Source organism: Oculina patagonica, chromosome 12, assembly GCF_052425735.1.
Source record: "Oculina patagonica isolate OP01 chromosome 12, crgOcupat, whole genome shotgun sequence".
Lineage (NCBI taxonomy): Eukaryota > Metazoa > Cnidaria > Anthozoa > Scleractinia > Oculinidae > Oculina > Oculina patagonica.
Window position 1 is genome coordinate 16,923,813 of NC_135769.1, and position 21,446 is coordinate 16,945,258.

The 21,446-nt window shown below is 40.5% G+C and overlaps 2 protein-coding genes and 2 pseudogenes across 2 annotated transcripts; 1 reads left to right on the forward strand and 3 right to left on the reverse strand.

Moving 5' to 3' along the window:
• Positions 1–3,777: 3,777 nt before the first annotated feature.
• On the reverse strand, positions 3,778–6,145 carry LOC144633445 (allatostatin-A receptor-like). Its single transcript, XM_078492317.1, has 2 exons — positions 6,123–6,145; positions 3,778–4,939 (listed from the first exon to the last, which is right to left on the reverse strand). The coding sequence occupies exon 2, from the start codon at positions 4,909–4,911 to the stop codon at positions 3,778–3,780; it is 1,134 nt and encodes a 377-aa protein (XP_078348443.1). The 5' UTR covers positions 4,912–4,939; positions 6,123–6,145.
• Positions 6,146–11,385: 5,240 nt separating this feature from the next.
• Positions 11,386–12,564, reverse strand: LOC144633446 (allatostatin-A receptor-like; annotated as a pseudogene).
• Positions 12,565–12,884: 320 nt separating this feature from the next.
• On the forward strand, positions 12,885–14,295 carry LOC144632480 (52 kDa repressor of the inhibitor of the protein kinase-like; annotated as a pseudogene).
• Positions 14,296–19,686: 5,391 nt separating this feature from the next.
• On the reverse strand, positions 19,687–20,691 carry LOC144633448 (QRFP-like peptide receptor). The gene has a single exon (XM_078492318.1). The coding sequence runs from the start codon at positions 20,689–20,691 to the stop codon at positions 19,687–19,689; it is 1,005 nt and encodes a 334-aa protein (XP_078348444.1).
• Positions 20,692–21,446: the final 755 nt, after the last annotated feature.

The window sequence follows — 21,446 nt, forward strand, 5'->3', positions numbered from 1 at the left end:
AGCGCCTTTTCTTCTATAAAAATGTTCAGGAAACTATTAATACAAATAGCATTTTCCTTTTTTTCTATCTCCGTAAGAATAGGCAGTTTTGATTACTTTGCCATCTTGCGGAGTTTTAATTGGATTTTTCATTTTCGCAAGACAAAAAGCCTTAAATAAGAAGTTCTACACATGCAAACTGTTATTGTGCACGGGAAACGAATGCATACGGCCCTTGTCAAGGTTTATACAATTTACTTCCTGCCAAGAAGGAAAACACTCATAAAACGTTGTCATAATATTATACACTCCCCAGGTTTAGGACTGAACGTTTCAAGAGGTCTTTTATAAAGAGATGTGTTTTCAATTTGTATAGAACTTTATTATTGCACTGGACATCGATAGCCTTTTGGTAACTTTCATCTTTTCATTAAGTAAATACATGCTGTTAATGAAACAGTGTATTGAATTCCGTCTGCCAAGATTCGGCAAATCTATTATTGTTTTTTACATTCAGAATGCACAGACCTTATTTATCGGCAACTTGGCCCTCTTTGTTGGTCTGTATGCGCCGATATATCAAACATAAAACCCGACTGACATCTTGACGGTAAAACAGTTTTAACAGAAATTAGATTTTCTCTTTCATTTGGCAACTTCTTACACTTTGCTACTTTTGAAAACACAGCTTAATAAAACCAATCTGGGGTACTAAAGTGAGATACTGGAAATGATGCAATCAGGTTTTTTTGCAGAAAGTACCATGAAAATGTTCGAACCTTTCAATTCGAGGTTTGGGTTTGAAACACAGCTAAGGCTTGAAAACGTTAGACGTCTAGACCTTATCGTGGTTTTGGAAGCCATTTTGACGGGTTGGCAACACCCTCCGAATTTACAGTGTTCAGTGTCTATAGGTATTAGCATGAGTTGTAGTAGTATTTGGAAATAACACTGCGAGTAAAATTTTGGACAATTTTGAAATATTAAAGGTGGTATTGATTCCAAGTACTATACCACGTACAACTCGTGCTATTATTTGTTTATAATACAAGGCAAATGTCTAATTCTACCTGAGTGTATCACGACGATCGTAGCTCATTCGCAAATGTCATTGAAGCTTCGTTTCGAAACGTTTAAGCAATGGAAAGCTTTTTTCAGCTCAGTTACACCACACAGAAGTCTTTTGCTTGTCATATTCGTAGGTTTTCGCGCACTTTGACAGCTTATCTTATTGAAATGTCCATTTTTGTCCACACTTCAAACGACAGAATTTTCCACCCTCTTTGTTTTTAAGAGTCAATTTTTACACTGGGTGGCAAACTTGCCATATTTGGAAGAGAATGGTATTTAAAGCCCTTAAATTAACACTCTCTTCCAAATATGGCAAGCCAAACCTTTGAATACTACTCTCTTCCAAATGTGGCAAGTATTTGAGATAAATGCAGCTCGTTTAAACCAATCAGCGTTAAGAAATTTCTTAGCCTGTATTATAAGTATCGGAATCTGATACCAAATAATTTTCTCACAAATCCAATACTGAACAGCTCATGATACTTAGCAAAGATACTTAGAGATACTTAGCAAAGGATTGTACTCTTCAGATTTTACGGATGTGGTTGTGCTAGAAAGCTTCCAATTACGTTTTAACTTTCCATACATTTTTCTCCCTTTATCTGCAGATTAACGTTCCGGGTCTGGATTAACGTTCAGAAAAACGTTTCGCTTTCTAATCCTGCCTGTCATCCTGTACTTTTTCACCCGATTTAAGGCGAACTGAATACTTTGCGGCCAGAACTTCGCTGTGAACATGAGCTAGTTAATCTATTAATGTTTACTGCAAGCTCACTTCGAAAGGAAGTTCTCACAGCTTTCATCTATTTATTAAGATATTCGGTTGCTTACAGACATTTGGTTGCCTACAGACATGGTTCTGTGTTACTATTGGGTAAAAGACTTGCACTAGCCTTCAACGTTTCAACAGTTGCTAACACACCCAAAGCTTTCCCAGTTCTCATATTTCTCATAGTTCTCATATTTCAGATATCTTGAGCAATCAGTCACCGCAGATGCGGTGACTGATCTGTTACCTGTTTACTCTCTGTAATGAATGATTTGCCACTAATCGGGTCCTGTGTTTTGCGTGGAGGATTCTGGGATCGCTAGGGGGCAAACATTGCAAGTCGCTAGAAGAAAATATATGGCGAAAAATTGTTTTGACGTTCAAAAATACGATTTTGGGGAGAGATCAACGCTTTTTCGCCAATATTTTATCAGGAATGGATATGGACATTGTTGAGTCTCGAAAAGTGTAAAAAGAAGAAGAAGAAAAAGAAGAACATGCAAACTGTTGTTCTACACAGGAAACGAACGCACAAGACCTTTTCCAAGGTTTAAACAATTTATTTCCTTCATGAGAGAAAACACTCATGGAACGTGACTATAATAGTACTTTACATTCCCCAGGTTCAGAAATACTGAAGAGATCATCTTCCAAGAGATCTTTTATGAAGAGATGTGTTCTCAATTTGTACAACTGCATCGGGCATCTACAACCTTTTGGTAACTTTCATAGTTTCGTTGAGTAAATAGATTCTGTTAATAAAACACTGCATTGACTTTCGTCTGCCAGGATTCGACAAATCTGTTATTGTTATTTACATTCATAATCAGAATCATAAGACTTGACTGACATATTATCAGCAATATTGTTGTCTCCGGCATAAACAGAAATGAGATTTTCTTTTTATTAGGTAACGTTTCCTTCTTGAAGAAGCATAACCATAACTAAGCCTAAACTTAAGCATAAGGTGATTAGAAGGAGCCAGCACAATCATTTTACTTGCGCTGTCCTTACTAGGAGAAAGCATAAGCACAAGAAGAAGAAACCTTCTTTTTTACTTATGCTTATGCCCCGTAAAAACACCATACAAAAAAGGAGGGCGTTCGTTCTTTTTGTGTGCGTATGCTTGTGCTTGAGCTCGATACCCAAGAGTAAATATTCAAGAGGCTTGCACATTGCAAGATTTTCATGGCATTTCAATTGCCCTTAGATGCTGACGAAGAGGAGAATGATTGCTTCTTTCTTTTTCATCCTACTGGTGAAGATTCACTTTAGTGCGGTTCTTCTGTTATGCAGTGCCGGACTCTACCACAAGCACTACGGTTAGTTCGCACTGGCAGAAAGATTTGTCTTAACAGAAGGAAGAGCGAGTCTCATCCATACGGTTGTTTAATGATGGACGGTGCTAATGGAGTGAAGCTGAAACTTCAAAGTTCCAGACAAAAGTGTCACAATACATGGTCAGTTTTCAAAAGCTCATACTTCTTGCGAACATCGCGATAGCTTTGCTTTTGGGAAACATGCCAGAAATGGGTCCCTTAAAGTGACCACTCAAACCTTGTATACGACAACAATGGGATCCTTTCATCAGTCCGAGTTCTTTAACAGTTGTACTAAGTGCCTTAAATGTCCTTTATACAGCATAATTCAAAGGACATCAGTAAAATTGATAGAAACTTTTTACCCCTTTTAAGGCGCACTCAATACTGCGCGGCAAAAGGTTCGCCGTGAACATTGGCAAGTTAATCTATGTATTTTTACTGCGAACTGAATTTAAAAAAAAAAAACATACAAACAGTTCCATCTATTTTTTGAAAAGTTCGATTACTTACAGACATGTTTCTGTATTATTACGAAGTTGTTGTTCGATAGTCGCTAACGTAACTTAAGCTTCCCCTGTTCTCATCGATTCCTACAGACAAGTTAAGCAATCAGTCCCTGCGTCTCCCGTTACTTTATTACTCTGTAATTTCTGTACATGTGGCCGTTTCTATATCCCCCGTGTCCGCTGCAGCAACAGAAAATGACAAAAAGTTTCTTCTAGAATTCGCTTCGTTAAGCACAATTTCTGTCGTGACCATCTCTTCTTTAAATGATGATGAAAATGAGAATGGTGTTGGTTCTGCTGTGATACACACGGGTTCCTCAATTCCACTAATTGGTTGCCCTGTTGTAGGCCCCACATGCACAACAGCTGCCTGTCCTCTTACTGTTTGCCTTTTCTTGCACAACAACATATCACGAAGATGTTCACGGAAACTTTTCATCCGCATGCTGTACAACACCGGATTAATACAAGCGTTGAAGGTGACCAATAATGCACCACTCTTATCGTACCACGGGCCAAAAACTACTTCTCCACCCCAGAACTGTAAGACGTAAGCTATCAAGTTCGGAATCCAGGAGACTGCGTAGATAACGCTGACCGTAATCAGCGTTATGGTAACTTGCTTGCGATAGCGTAGCGCAGCACTCTGGGAAGCTTCCAAATTCCCGACTGGCTTTAACCACAAGTGATGCACTACTCTGGTATACAGGTATACCATGATGCTTACAGGGACTATGCCTGCTAGAACCATCCAAGCCAAACTTCCCACTTTGGCCTCCACGTAGCCAAAGCTACCGTCACTTTTGCACAAACGTAGGTCGGGTTGATAATATTTGGTTTCCATAAAGCCATGCATTTGCATCAAAATGCCAAAGCTCCATCCAAGGACGATGAAGATTTTCAAACGTCGCCTTGTAAATCTACTGCGCTGACGAAGTGGATGGATAATGGCAAAGTAGCGTTCAACAGCGATGTAGACCAAGCAGAAAATGGAAACAGCACCACCAACCCACGCCATATTTCCGTCTGTGACAAATGTACACAGGTATCGACCTGCCTCTCCTTCGGGCTGGGCAATGAATGGCATCATAACGTACTGGATACCTATGGACGAGGCGAACATCATGTCGGCGACGGCCAAGTTTACCAGTAGATAATTGAGCGTAGTCTGCATGGGCTTGTTGATGAGGACAGTTAAAATGACAAGCGTATTGCCGACCAGGGATATAAGTACAAGGATTGATAACACCACGATGAATATCATCTTAACAAGAATTCAGAGTCACTTTGACCTAAAAGTAAAAAATAACACAAAGAGAGTTTAATGTTTAGCTTTTTACCTGTACTAACTGGGAGAAATAAGGAAAGAAGCAGTAAAAAATAATAAAGAAAAAAATAATGCGCCGAAAATAACAGTCTCAAAAAGGCAATAAAATTTCACGGTTGGTGGTAAATCTCGATAGAATTGAAAGTAGTGAGCTGCTTAGATACCCGATGTTTTGTTTGGTGCTCGGCCTGTCAAACAGTATTCCATTGGGTCTGTTGTGATGAGGAATTCCCACTGAACCCGAACATTGCAAAAAGATCCGAAGAAGACCCTCTAATTCCTACCTCCAACAATTCTCTACAAAGACTTTAAGCGTCATATAAACGGTGCCCAAAGTACCGACTCCTCGAAAGTAGTAGTAGCGACCTTACGAAACCATGTCGGCGACGGCAACGAAAACGTCGCCAAACAAAAGGTTAAATGAGCGCAATAATGGGATAGCATAGCACGTGCGTTATCCATCTTGGTACATTTCTTTGTCGACCTCTGAAACCTAACGACGTGAAATGACCAAAATTCTGTTTAGTCTGGAGAACGTGGACCACGGCGGCGAATTTTTTGTGTTTCTAATTAGAACTTCAGTTCGAGCTTAGTTCTGACACCAATGAACGGACGAAATAAATAACGATAGTTGCGATATTGTTAAGTAAAATCATTTTTTAGTCGACCTTGTCGTCAGCGTCGCTGTCGTGGTTTCGAAAGGTCCCTAGTGCCCCTAAAATAGCACTGGAAAACGCTGATACTTCCGAAAGCACCGAGGATCAATAAGAACTGTTACAGTATTGCTTACGCATGGTGCCAAATGGTGCGGTACGTAGCGTTGGTTCGGGCTGAGTTACTGCTAAAACCAGCGAGGGTGACGTATAAAAAGCTTTAATAGGCAAGCCTTCAAAAATGTTCATCTCTTCATGTTATAATATAATAAAGAATCTCGATATTTCTTCATTCGCTTTCGATGTTTTTGTTTAATCTTGTTCGGAGCTTGAACAGCTGTAGTATTTCTCGAACCAAAATCCAAACAAACAATCAACTTTGACTCAGAAAATGATGATGATAAAAAGTTGAAGCTTTTTGTACGTCGCTCATACAGGTTTTCGAACATTTTAGCTGTGACTCAAATCCTCTTAAAATCGATTTTTTAAACTTACAGCCTTGATCCAACTCCTTGATCCTTCTAAATAAACGCTTATGAAACAGTTTATTCTATGACTGCCTCTGTGAGCGATCAAGATGAAGCAAATCATGTTTTGTGATTGGCTAGCCGAGTGGTCAAGATGGTGCCATCTTGGGATGACCGGTTATGTCGCCGCGGGCGAGAAAACCGTATTACTGACGCTGGTCCAAAAAGGTTTCCCTCGTAAATTTGCACTATGGAAAAATATTTCATTTAAACGGCATTACACGGACTAACTAAACAACTTAAGGATCAGTAACTTCTTAGTTTTGAAGGCGGTAGGTGTAAGCGTTTTAGTTTTGAGAATTGTCCGGCAAACTGAACAGAAGGCTTTTAACAAACACATTTGTTAGCTATTCTAACTCGACAAATAGTCCAATTTACAGTTATTTGCCAACTGACCTGGGCTTTGAGTGGTAGTGAGGCTGGAGGTGACCTTGCATTGATACAAACCTCTCTGCTTTATCATGTAAATGCAAACTAGTTTGCATCAAAACAGCATGATTAACACAACAAAAGCAGTTAGGTCTGTATGGAAACAAGGTGACCATCAGCCTCACTTCCATTCAAAGGCCACGCCACTGAGCAGAAAACTGTAAAATGGACTACTTTTCTTTGTCCCATGCTCGAGTCATGTCGAAAAATTTCTTCTTCATTATTTATCACGGAGTTAAAAATTTACCATCTGCCGTTTATTAAACAACTCAATAATTAATAAGAAAGAGACCATTCCTAGAACGGGGTATGATATTTTGAATGCAACAAGCCAGGATAGGGTATTAAAAAAAATCTTGATGATTTGGTAAGTGCAGAATGCAATATGGAACAATTGAAAGTATGATGTTTTATATATGTTCGTGTTTATTTGCTTTATTTTACTTTCGGAAAAACTGTTCACAGGCTACTTGTATTCTTTCCCAGGTGTTCCTTACGCTAATCTTTGCAAACGTAACACGACACTTTTGTTCGTTTGTAACAAAATACTTTTGTCTTCCTTGAAAATGCGATAACATGAAACTTTTGTTTTTTTTTTGTTTTACGGCGGCATCGATGACATTTGTTTAATTTAATTAAGTTACGGTTTAGACTGCACGAAAGACGATTCTCAAAAACTAAAGAAACAAATCTAATCAAAAAACATATCTTTCGACAGGTTTTTTAAAACGCAGTGCAGCTAGGATATTTGTTTCCTGGTTATCAGGTGTTCACGCCGAAAATCCCGGTGCAAGTTTTTGCATACCTAATTACGAAAGCGCTGTGAAAGTCTCAAAATCTAATTTAATTAACTTGCGGTTTTTACTTGGCGCCAAGAAGTCTGCAGGAAGCCTACCGCAAACACGCAATACAAGCGATGTTCATGATAGTTCCAGAAAACAACGTAGACTAATCTGCGCATTCGTTTGGTGTAAATTACGTTGAGTAGTACCACAAGGAGAGCAAAGGGTGTTCTGAAACAAATATATACGTTTGAGATCTTCATATGAAAGTAACGTAGATGTGCTCCAGGTTTTACCTAAGGGTACGGTCAGGTGCTCCCCACCCCACCCCTCCTCAGGAATAATTAATTAATTGATATTAATTAATTAATTGGTGATTAAAAGTTTACACCGCGTTAGCGGCTTAGTGGTTTAGTGGTTTAGGGGTTTAGCAGACACCAACTCACCAAACCATCACAATAGTGCATTCTGCACTAAAAATTGACCTATTTCTTAAACGGAGTATCATTTTGAATGTAAATTCGTTAAAAAATAGTGTTAATTTGGAGTCCCATATCCAATTCAATATTCCACTCTGAAAGCAACAAACAAAAAGAGCTCTATGGAATCCGGAAGGACGGACGCAAGATGCATAGCAATATCTACATCTTACATTTATTAACGTTATCATAAATTAGATGTTTTTTTGTGTACTTTTGAGGAAAGAAAAAACGGGATTCGAGATAGCGATGAGAGAAAGTGCAGGAGGCGGAATTTGAATGGAAAGGAGCGAAAATGTGGAATCAGGACCCGACCCACACACCACCACCCCCCCCCCCCCCATATCCATTTTTTAAAACCTTATCACGACTTATTCATGCCATAAATATATCCTTTTTATGCTCTTTGACTCTTTCATCTTGATATCTTACACGGTATCGCCTAGTATTGGCCCAGCTGGGCTAGCTGAGTGCTGTATGCCACGAAGATATATAGGTTACTACCAACTTAGTAATAATTCGGGCTGCGCTATAGCTAGAAGCCACGCCGCTTGAAAATTCCCTCTTCATCATTCACATTATAATCACTAGTACGAGTTTGTAAGCATCAGAGAGATATGAAAAGCGGCTTGTACATTAATCAGAGAAGAAGTTCTTAATGTTACAGTGGTATTTCTTTGCGCCTGTATAAGTCTATATGTCTTGCTAAAAATGCAACAGCTTGCATTACTATGCAATACCAAAACAGAAAAACTCCCCCCAATAAGTTCGCAGATCAGCAATGTCGAAATCATCAAGTCCAACTCACCACGAGTCTCTCGTAGCTCGGTTTGTTAGAGCGCCCAACCGGTATCTGGGAGGCCATGGGTTTGATTCCCGTCGGGGACTCAGAATTTTTCTTTGTCCCATGCTCGTGTCATTGTTGATAACTTCATCTTCGTTATTTATCACCGAACTTAAAATTTACCATCTTTATTATTTACTAGTTAACTTTATATTTAACCTGGGAGTTATTGACAAATTTATCAGTCAAAAGCAACGTAGGTAATGACAACAATGATGAAAGCGAATTTATATGCAGTGCTTTTTCTCGTTTTGGAAATCACTAACAGAAGGTCTAAGAACCCCACAACGCTTATACTCATACGACCACAGACATACTTTGTCCAGCTAGTGTTTTTTCTTTCATAAAACGGATAAAGTTTTAAAAAAAACACCAACCTCCTTACTTTTTAATTTAGCAGTCTTTTTATACCGCTACGTATGGTCTTCATCATAAGTCAATACTTCGCGGCAAAACCTTCTCAGAGAACATGAGCAAGTTAGTAGTATGGAAGGCTTGTTTTAAACCACTTTTTTTGAGCAGGATCTCATTAGCGTGAGCAGGGATACATTAACTGGGTGACGTCATAGAACAGTGAATAAAATGCGGTGGATTTAATTAAACTGTGGGTGATTTCATGTTCTATTCTTCCCTTTGTTGATATAACCAGAGTCCAGGTTTGTCATGTTTTATTTTTTTTTTCTTGGCTGGTATAACCGGGTTGACAGGATTTACTCTTTGGATCACAGTAGCGGTTTAATTATCATTATTATTATATTATCAGTACTAGTTGCATTGTTTTTCATTCTATTTGAAATCCCTGGAAGAACCATTAAGCATGTAAATAATTATGCAACTTTACTCGATGCGCTAGAGTGAACTCGGTGATAAAAGAGTTTTTAGTCCTAAGCAAAAACATTTGCAAAATTTCTTTTTTCTCCACCAAAATTCTTTTGCTTGCCACCGCCACGATTCTATTGTCCTACACCACCACCACCACAATTCCATGCCGCCCTCTCCTCCTCCTCCTCCTCCTCCTCAATTCTATTGTTTACCTTCTGCTTCTCCTTCTGATCAATTCTATTGTTCTATTATTTTCTTTCTTCGTCCATAACCACCGCCATTACCACTACGACCGCTACCGTGACCATTACCAACACCACCGTGACTACTACCACCTTCACCTCCTCCACCACAACAATCTTACCACCACCACCGCCTCCTCCTCCACGACCCCCCCCCCCCCCACCACCGCCAACACAATTTTATTGTATACCACATCCACATCATGCGCCACAACCACAACCACAACCACAACCACAAGGTCGAGTTGAGGTCGATGTGCGGTTGCTGTGAGGTCGATGGAGGGTCAACTAGGCCTTTCTCGATTATGCTAGCATTTTTTTCGGCATTTTTTGGGAAAACGAGCATTTTTTTCGCTTTTTCTTCAAAAAAGAATTGCTAGCATTTTCTGTCACTTTTCATGACTGTGATCCAGATTTTCAGCACTCAGAACTCAGAAGGATAAATAATCCTAAAGTTTCACAATTTTGATTACATAATTTGATTGTTTTCTGTCTGTTTCGACTGTTTGTGCGTTGTGTTACTTGTGTACTTGTGTTGTGTTACTTGTGTGTGTGTTTTTTTATTTTTTTATTTAAAAAAAAAATTATATTTTTATTTTTTTTTTATTTTTTATAAACAAACAATTATTAAGTATCACCTGTTGTTGATATGAGCATATAATGTGAGAGTTTGTACGTTTTGTTTGAAATAAAACAAAGCATTTTTGGAATTCAAGTGGCATTTTTTAAGGAAATCAGGCATTATTTTAGTATTTTTTTGGCTTTATGCAAGAATTTCTAGTAGCATTAAATGCCAGTTTTACTAGCATAATCGAGAAAGGCCTAGGGTCAACCCAGAACAGAAAAGTTTCTCATTTCACGCTCTTGTGCTTTGTTACCCCGCTTATACTCCATCTATACCCCCTCTGCACCTTGCATTGACCCTCCATCGACCTCACATCAACCCTACATCGACCTTGTGTCGAACCTGTGATTGTGGTGGTAGCAGTGGTTGTGGTACAAAAAAATTGTGATGGCAGTTGTGGTGGTGGTGTGTGTTCGTGGAGGCGGTGCAGGACGAGGAGGAGAAAGAGGAGGTGGTGGTAGTGGTAGTGCACGTGGTGGTGACCGTAGCGGTGGTGGTGGTGGAGGTGGTTGTGGACGAGGAAAACAATAGAATTGTGGTTCATGGAATTGTGGTGGTGGTTTAGGATAATAGATCCGTGGTGGTAGTGGTGGTGGCGGTGGTAAACAATACAATTGTGGAGGTGGACATTATGCAATTTTTTTAAGCGCTTTTATCACTAATTTTACGCGCATCCAGTATAAAACCATTGTTTGAAATTAATGATGTCTGTACATGACAAGTCATGTCTGCATACCGTTTTTTCTCGATTAAACGCCGGGCCCCGAATAATCTCGCCGGGTCTCCAGGATAGAGTGGTAAGTAAGCCTTTTAGGCATTTATTTGAGGTGTAATATGCTTTAGGTATGATGGCAAGATACATTCATGTCACAAATAATGTCTAAAAACCCTTGTTTAATAATCATTTTACTCAAATAAACTGCACCGTTCAAATAAACGCCGGATCCAGAGAACCAAATTTGAAATACGGTAATTACAAACTTGATGGCACCTAAAGCTTCCCAGTTCTCATATTTTCTGCGGGCAAGTTGAGCAAGCAGTCCCTGAATCTCCTGTTACCTGTTTACTCTCTGTACATGTTGTGCATGTGGCCGTTTCTATTTTCTTTATGTCTGCTGCAGCGTCAGAAAATGTCAAAGATTTTCTCCTGGATTCCACTTCGTTAAGTGGTATTTCCGACGAGATAATTTTTCCTGAGGAAAATGAGAATGGTGTTGGTGCTGCTGTGTTACGAGCAGGTTCCTCACATCCATTGATTGGTTGCCCTGTTTCAGGCCCCACATGCACAACAGCTGCCTGTCCTCTTGCTGTTTGCTTTTTCTTGTACAACAGCATGTCACGGAGATGCTCACGGAAGCTTTTTATCCGCATGCTGTACAACACCGGATTGATACAAGAGTTGAAGGTTACCGATAATGTACCACTCTTATCGTACCACGAACCCATAACCACTCCACCCCAGGATTTTAAGACGTAAGCTATCAAGTTCGGAATCCAGGACACTGCGTAGATCAGGCTGACCGTAATCAGCGTTATGGTAACTTGCTTACGATAGCGTAATGAAGCCCTCTGGGAAGCTTCTAAATTCTCGACTGGCTTTAACCACAAGTGATGCACTACTCTGGAGTACAGGTATACCATGATGCTTACAGGGATTATGCCTGCTAGAACCATCCAAGCCAAACTTCCCACTTTGGCCTCCACGTAACCAAAGTTACCGTCACGTTTGCACAAACGTAGGTCGGGTTGTTAATAGCTGGTGTCAATAAAGCCAGGTATGTTGATCAAAATAGCAAAACTCCATCCAATGACGATAAAGACTTTCAGACGTCGCCTTGTAAATCTACTGCGCTGGCGAAGCGGATGAATAATGGCAAAGTAGCGTTCAACAGCGATGTAGACCAAGCAGAAAATGGAAACAGCACCACCAACCCACGCAATATTTCCGTCTGTGACAAATGTACACAGGTATCGACCTGCCTCTCCTTCGGGGTGGGCAATGAATGGCATCATAACGTACTGGATACCTATGGACGAGGCGAACATCATGTCGGCGACGGCCAAGTTTACCAGTAGATAATTGAGCGTAGTCTGCATGGGCTTGTTGATGAGGACAGTTAAAATAACAAGCGTATTGCCGACCAGGGATATAAGTACAAGGATTGATAACACCATGATGAATATCATCTTAACAAGAATTCAGAGTCACTTTGACCTAAACGTAAAAAATAACACAAAGAGAGTTTAATGTTTAGCTTTTTACTAACAGGCCCGTAGGCTGGGGGGGTTCGGGGGGTTCGGACGAACCCCCCCACCGCCTGAAAAGGTCCGGTCTGAATGGTGTAGCATTAATGTACCGGTCTGAATGGTACAGCATTAAAGGTCCGGTCTGAATGGTACAGCATACATATGGCCTACGCGCATAATAAAATAAAAATAAAAACATACTGACGTTATTTGTATTGATTTTCAACAATATTGACTAATTTTCAAACGTTTCTCGTGTATTCCCCTCTTTTTCGGTTTTCAGACTGGAACCATTAGCAAAGTGTGACTCAAGTTATAACTGATGTTGATTTCACCGATTTGAATATGTCGCGGTCGTATAAATAAATTAAATATATCTGAAGCTAAGCTCTGAAGCCTAACGCAAACAATATAATTGACATCCAATTCCCCTGGACAGCGTGACATTGTGGAAAGTAGAGCAAAGAAGGAAATTAAAAGAAATGACTTTGAATCACGTCATGACGGTAGCGGGGTAAACAAAATTCTTATTTAAAAGCCATCAGGATAAGGCCAGCTGGCAAACGAATAAGTACATGAGATAGTGCGCTCTGAGTCCTTAAATTCTCGTTCTCACTGATTTTGGAGAGTTGTGGCTTCCTATCTTTAATTTCTTGCTGTTGCTTAAAATTTCTTTCTCTCTTTGTCTTAATATTTTTAAGTGAAAACCGTAATGAAGCCCAACAAATTTTGGCAAGTATTACGTCCTTTGAGTTCATTGTCGTGTTTATGGCAGTGTACCAATATTTGTCGCACCTGGCTGGAATCACGGTTAAGCTACAGAGAGCAGCTCTTGACATCGTGGAGGCCCATGGCATGATCACAGAAGTTGCTAGTTTCTACCGAAAACAAAGGGAAGATTGTGACAAAACCTTTTCAGCTGTTTACACTCAAAGTGTTGCAATGGCAGAAAAGGTGGGCCTGCTGCCGAAATGCCTCGAATTGCGTCGAGACAACAGCATCGTTCCAATACCGAGGCTCAAAATCCTAAAATTTATTTCCAACGAAACGTGGCAATTCCTCTCCTTGATCACATCATCATGTGCATCAATGAGCAGTTTTCACCTTCGGCGACCGTTGCCGCGTCACTGCTTGGTCTCGTACCAAGTGTTCTCTGTTCAAAGAATGTTAATCTTGAAGCAGCTGTTAACAAGTACAATGATGATCTCCCCTCCCCTGAAATGTTTGAAATGGAGCTTATGCGATGGAGAGGTCGATACCTGGCGATGGAACCGGAATTAAGGCCAGCTTCACCTGCAGTGGCAATCAAAGATTGTGATGATGACCTCTTTCCAAACATCAGCATTCTTCTAAAAATTGCCTGCACCATACCAGTAACATCATGCGAATGTGAACGAAGTGCAAGCACGTTGCGACGACTGAATAACTACATGCGAGCGTCAATGGGAAAAGAAAGGTTGTCCAACCTTGCGCTTCTGCACATTCACTACGATACCCCCGTGGAGCTAGACACGGTAGTCAGCTGTTACGCCCACCTTCACCCCCGTCGACTACAACTGGAAAATCTTCTTCAGTAACGGTATTTTTTTTTAAATTAGTGGGACACTGGTAACTAATGGTCCGTTCTAAAAGAAAACGAACCTACCCGGGCAAAAACCAGCCTACGGGCCTGACTAACTGGGAGAAATAAGGAAAGAAGCAGTAAAAAATAATAAAGAAAAAATAATGCGCTGAAAATAACAGTCTCAAAAAGGCAATAAAATTTCACGGTTGGTGGTAAATCGTAATAGAATTGAAAGTAGTGAGCTGCTTAGATACCCGATGTTTTGTTTGGTGCTCGACCTGTCAAACACTATTCCATTGGGTCTGTTGTGATAAGGAATTCCGACTGAACCCGAACATTGCAAAAAGATCCGAAGAAGACCCTCTAATTCCCACCTCCAACAATTCTCTACAAAGACTTTAAGCGTCATATAAACGGTACAAATTTTCGCTGCCCAAAGTACCGACTCCTCGAAAGTAGTAGTAGCGACCTTACGAAACCATGTCGGCGACGGCAAAGAGAACGTCGCCAAACAAAAGTTTAAATGAGCGCAATAATGGAATAGCATAGCACGTGCGTTTTCCATCTTGGTACATTTCTTTGTCGACCTCTGAAAACTAAGGGACTGGTCAATAAGTATCAGGGGGGTGGGCCGGAGCAATTGGAAAAGTGGTGGCTCGAAAATTTGTGACCCACCCCTTCCGTCTGGCTCAAAACTGACTAACCCACCCCTAACAGGCGGTTGAAAATGACATGACCCACCCCCTTTGCTAAAAAAAAAATCAAGGGACCTATCATTTCTTTTACATCTGTTAGGGGTTGGAGATTTTTTATTTGACTTCAGCTTTTAAAGTGAAATTCCCTACATAGACATTTCCCTGATGGACATTGCTGTTCCATGTACGTCCTTTTCCATTTCTTGCACACCAAAGAAGGATGAATTTATCACTTCTCATACTAGCCTTTTGTAAGTTTTCCACATATTTGTGTGTAAAGTCCATGGGGAAACTGAATCAGTATATGATATTAATTCATAATCAATTACTGAAGAGTTCATATTTTTATACAGAAATTAATAACATAAAATACAACCACTGTCAGTCATTCATATTTGCAAATTATTTGAGAAAAGAGTTTATTGGTATTTAAAAAAGGCCTAAAGCCCAGCTTGAATCTATGCAGGTTGAAGAGAGTCAGGTAAAACTGATGATATGATTACAAGCCATCTAGGGGGGTCAGGGGGCATGCTTCCCTGGGAAATGTTTATATTTGGGCCTTTTGAAATCGCTAGAAATTCATTTAAAACTGCTTAAATGGAGAAATTTATCAATTTTATATACTGATGAATACAACTTTTCTTGGAACTATAACAGTTAAAAGTTAGTGAATAAATAAGATGACCCACCCCCTACGTGTAGATCAAAACTACATAACCCACCCCTTTTCGAGGGCTCGAAAACTGATGACCCACCCCCTTTCTGCTCCGGCCAACCCCCCCCCCCCCCCCCCTCTGTACTTATTGACCAGTCCCTAACGACGTGAAATGACCAAAATTCTGCGTAGTCTGGAGAACGTGGACCACGGCGGCGAATTTTTTGTGTTTCTAATTATAACCTCAGCGGCACTAACATGTTCAGTTCGAGCTTAGTTCTGACTAACAATGAAAAACGCTGATACTTCCGAAAGCACCGAGGATCAATAAGAACTGTTACAGTATTGCTTACGCATGGCGCCAAATGGTGCGGTACATAGCGTTGGTTCGGGCTGAGTTTCTGATGAAACTAGCGAGGGTGACGTATAAAAAGCTTTAATAGGCAAGCCTTCAAAAATGTTCATCTCTTCATGTTATAATAAAATAAAGAATCTCGATTTTTTTTTTCATTCGCTTTCGATGTTTTTGTTTAATCTTGTTTGGAGCTTGAACAGCTGTAGTATTTCTCGAACCAAAATCCAAACAAACAATCAACTTTGACTCAGAAAATGATGATTAAAAATTGAAGCTTTTTGTACGTCGCTCATACAGGTTTTCGAACATTTTAGCTGTGACTCAAATCCTCTAAAAATCGATTTTTTTTAACTTACAGCCTTGATCCAACTCCTTGATCCTTCAAAATAAACGCTAATGAAAGAGTTTATCTTATGACTGCCTCTGTGGGCAATCAAGATGAAGCAAATCATGTTTTGTGATTGGCTAGCCGAGTGGTCAAGATGGTGCCATCTTGACCGCTCGGCATGGCCGGTTATGTCGCCGCAGGCGAGAAAAACTTTTACTGACGCTGCTCCAAAGAGTTTTCCCTCGTAAATTTGCACTATGAAAACTATTTAATTTAAACGACATTACAAAATCTTAGTAAAAAAATATGCTAAACGGGATAAAGGACTAACTAAACAACTTAAGGATCAGTAACTTCTTAGTTTTGAAGGCGGTAGGTGTAAGCGTTTTAGTTTTGAGAATTTTCCAGCATATTGAACAGAAGGCTTTTAACAAACATTTTTTCATTCATTTCTTTTTCATTATTTATCACCCAGCTCAAAATTTACCATCTGTCGTTTATTAAACAACTCAATAATAAATAATAAAGAGAGGATTCTTAGAACGGGGTATGATATCTTGAATGCACGAAAGTTTTAACTTATCAACAGCCAGAATGGGGTATTAAAAATTGACCTATTTCTTAATCGGGGTATCATTTTGAAAGTAAATTCTTTATAAAATAGTGTTAATCTGGAGTTCCGGCCGGCACATACCCAATTCAATATTCCACTATGAAAGCGACAAACAAAAAGAGCTCTATAGATTCCAGAAGCACTTGAAATGAATGAAAACCTTCACTGGATTAAAAAAAATCCAAAAAAGTAAAGGATTCGGGGAAAACCCTGAGGTCACGACTGGTTGAGTGCAAAAGGTAGGCAGTGGCACTCAAACTTTTCCTCTATGAGGACGCAAGATGCATAGCAATATCTACTTCTTACATTTATTAACGTTTTCATAAATTAGATATTTTTTGTGTGCTTTTGAGGAAAGAAAAACCGGGATTCGAGATAGCGATGGAAAAAAGTGCAGGATGCGGGATTTGAATGGAAAGGAGCGAAAAATGAGGAATCAGGACCCGACCCACCCACCACCACCCTCCCCCCCTTCTTCCAGACTCTGTATAAACTGCAATATCCATTCTTAAAACCTTATCACGACTTATTCATGTTATAAATATATCCTTTTTATGCTCTTTGACTCTTTCATCTTCATATGTTACACGGTAGCGCCTAGTATTGGCCCAGCTGGGCTAGCTGAGTGCTGTATGCCACGAAGATATATAGGTTACTACCAACTTAACAATAATTCGGGCTGCGCTATAGCTAGTAGGCACGCTGCTTGAACATTCCCTCTTTACCATTCACATTATAATCACTAGTACGAGTACGTAAGCATCAGAGAGATATGAAAAGCGGCTTGTACATTAATCAGGGAAGCTTAGAAGTACTTAATGTTACAGTGGTATTTCTTTGCGCCTGTATAAGTCTATATGTCTTGCTACAAATGCAACAGCTTGCATTATTGTTCAATACCAAAACAGAAAAACTCCCCCCAATAAGTTCGCAGATCAGCAATGTCGAAATCATCAAGTCCAAGTCACCACGCGTCTCGCGTAGCTCGGTTTGTTAGAGCGCCCAACCGGTATCTGGGAGGCCATGGGTTTGATTCCCGTCGGGGACTCAGAATTTTTCTTTGTCCCATGCTCGTGTCATTGTTGATAACTTCATCTTCGTTATTTATCACCGAACTTAAAATTTACCATCTTAATTATTTACTACAAACTTGATGCTTTCAACATTGCTGATCCTAGTAGTATGCAGGACGCGTGTCACATATCAACCTTGTAAATGGCCAAGCTCACCACGAGTCACTCGTAGCTCAGTTGGTTAGAGCGCCCAACCGGTATCTGGGAGGCCATGGGTTCGATTCATGTCGGGTACTCAGAATATTTCTTTGTCCCATGCTCGTGTCATTGTTGATAACTTCATCTTCATTATTTATCACCGAGCTTAAAATTTACCATCTTTAATATTTACTAGTTAACTTTATATTTAACCTGCGAGTTATTGACAAATTTATCAGTCAAAATCGTAGGTAATGACAACAATGATGAAAGCGAATTTATATGCAGTGCTTATTCTCGTTTTTGAAATCACTAATAGAAGGTCTAAGAACCGTACAACGCTTATACTCATACGGCTGCTTTTATATCTCGGGTCTACTTTTCTAAACTAAGTTTTCTTACTGACTGAGTTACAGAACACAGACATACTTTGTTAAGCTAGCTTTTTTCCTTTCACAAAACGTTAAAGTTTAAAAAAACACCAACCTCCTTACTTTTTAATTTAGCAGTCTTTTCATAGCGCTTTTTATACTCAATGCGCTTGAGTGGACTCAGTGATAAAAAGGTTTAAAAACTTAGTCCTAAGCACCACAATTCTATTGTTTGCCACCGACACCACCACCGCCACGATTCTACACTACAACAATTCCGTGCCGCCGTCTCCTCCTCGCCCTCAATTCTATTTTTTACCTCCTTCTTCTCCACAGTCCTATTATTTTTTTGTCCACAACCACCTCCACCACCACCACCACTACGACCGCTACCGTGACCATTACCATCACCACCGCGACTACCACCATCACCTCCACGACCACCCACGCCCACCTCCCCACACACACACCGCCAACACGGTTATATTGTGTGCCATATCCACATCCACATCCACCGCCACCACCACAACCACAAGGTCGAGTTGAGGTCGATGTGTGGTTGCTGTGAGGTCGATGGAGGGTCAACCCAGAACAGGAAAGTTTCTCAGTTCACGCTCTTGTGCTTGGTTACCCCGCTTATACCCCCATCTATACACCCTTTGCACCTTGCATTGACCCTCCATCGCCCTTCACACCAACCCTACATCGACCTCACGTCGAACCCGTGGTTGTGGTGGTAGCGGTGCACGGTTGTGGTACAAAATAAACTTGTGTGGCAGGGGTGGTGATGGGTGTTCGTGGTGGTGGTAGAGGACGTGGTTGTGGAGGAGGAGAAGGAGGAGAAGGAGGAGAAGGAGGAGAAGGAGGAGGTAGTGGTGCAGGTGAAGGTGGTCGTGGTGATGGTAATGGACGCGGTGGTGACCGTAGCGGTGGTGGTGGTTGAGGTGGTTGTGGACGGGGAACGCCTAAAACATCCCCACCATACTACTCAAGTTACAACTCTCACTTCAAAGAGACGTTCCAACAGCTTTCATCTATTTTTTTGGGAAATGTGGTTGCTTACAGACATTTTTTGTGTTATTATATGACCGTATGCTTGCATTGGCCTTGAAAGCTGCGTTTGTTCTATTGTTGATAAAACACCTAAAGCTTCCTCAGTTCTCTTTTTTTTTTTTGAAGACAAGTTGAGCAATCAGTCCCTGCATCTCCTGTTACCTGTTTATTCTCTGAAATTCGCTTCGTTAAGTATGATTTTTGTCGTGACAATCTCTTATTTAAATGCTGATGAAAATGAGAATGGTGTTGGTGCCGCTGTGTTACACACGGATTCCTCAGTTCCATTAATTGGTTGCCCTGTTGTAGGCCCCACTTGCACAACAGCTGCCTGTCCTCTTGCTGTTTGCCTTTTCTTGCACAACAACATATCACGAAGATGTTCACGGAAGCTTTTTAACCGCATGCTGTACAACACCGGATTGATACAAGAGTTGAAGGTGAGCAATAATGTGCCACTCTTATCGTACCACGAACCAATAACATTTCCACCCCAGGGCACCATCACGTAAGCTGTCAAGTTTGGAATCCAAGAAGCTGCATAGATCACGCTGACTGCAATCAGCGTTATGGTAACTTGCTTTCGATAGCGTAGTGCAGCCCTCTGGGAAGCTTCTAAATTCTCGACTGTATTGAACCACAGGTGATGCACAACTCTAGAGTATAGGAACACCATGATGCACACAGGAACTATGCCTGCTAAAACCATCCAAACCAGGCTGTGCACTTTGTCTACGTCGCCAAAGTTGCCGCCACGTTTGCACAAACGTAAGTTAGGTTGATAATATCTGGTCATAAAGATAGGTATATTAATCAATAAAGCAAATGTCCATGCAAGGGTGATGAAGACCTTAAGACGTCGCCTTGTAAATCTACCGCGCTGGCGAAGCGGATGAATAATGGCAAAGTAACGTTCAATGGCGATGTAGACCAAGCACAAACTGGACACAGCACCACCAACCCACGCTATAGCTCCGTCTGTGAAAAATTTACACAGATATTGACCAGTCTGTCCTTCGGGGTGGACAATGAATTTAGATTGTATCATAATGTACTGAATACCTATGGACAAGGCGAACATCATGTCGGCGACAGCTAAATTGACCAGTAGATAATTGAGCGTAGTCTGCATGGGCTTGTTGACAAGGACAGTTAAAATGACCAGCGTGTTGCCGACCAGGAATATAAGTACAAGGATTGATAACGATACGATAAATATCATGTTAACACGAAAGCAGATCCACTTTGAGACCCCTTTGATCTAAAAGTGAAAACACATTATTACAAATTAATGATAGCTTTTCTCACTAAAAGCGATCAGTGCAGATATTGCAATTCAACACATACCTACACATCTGAGCCAAGTACATCGATTTTTCACCATAATAATAATAACATATCTGACAGGCGATAATGAAATTATAAAAGGACTATGTGGAGCCAAGTGGCCCATACCGCTGGAGCTTTTCCTGGTTCCTTTAGCATTAAGCGACTAGAAGTGTTTCTACTCCCCCCTGGATGGGATGCTAGTACATTGCAGGGTTACCTTTAGCATTAAATCGCCAGTACCCATTTAAACACCAGGGTGGAGAGAAGCACTTTAAGTGTCTTGCCCAAGAAAACGACACATGCAATGACCCCGTCTTGGGCTCCAACTTGGACCGCTCGATCCGGAGTATGTATATGTTAAGTAGTCCTTATTGCGAATAAATAACTGTGTTCTTGTGAGAAAGTCCCGTTAAGGCCTCAAATTTTACAAAAAAAGATCGAAAGGAAAGCCTGTAATAACTCCCTCCAGCTGAAGAATATCGTCTATTACCAAGTATGAGAGGGAACATTCAAATCAGTGCTTCTGTTACATTTTAACGCAAGGCTGCAAAGAGCCCATACTGTTGCTTTCAGCGTCATTAAAGGTACAATTTTTCTAACCCAAAAGTACAGTTACATCCGCAATAGTCAACGAGGATCGTTTCTTTT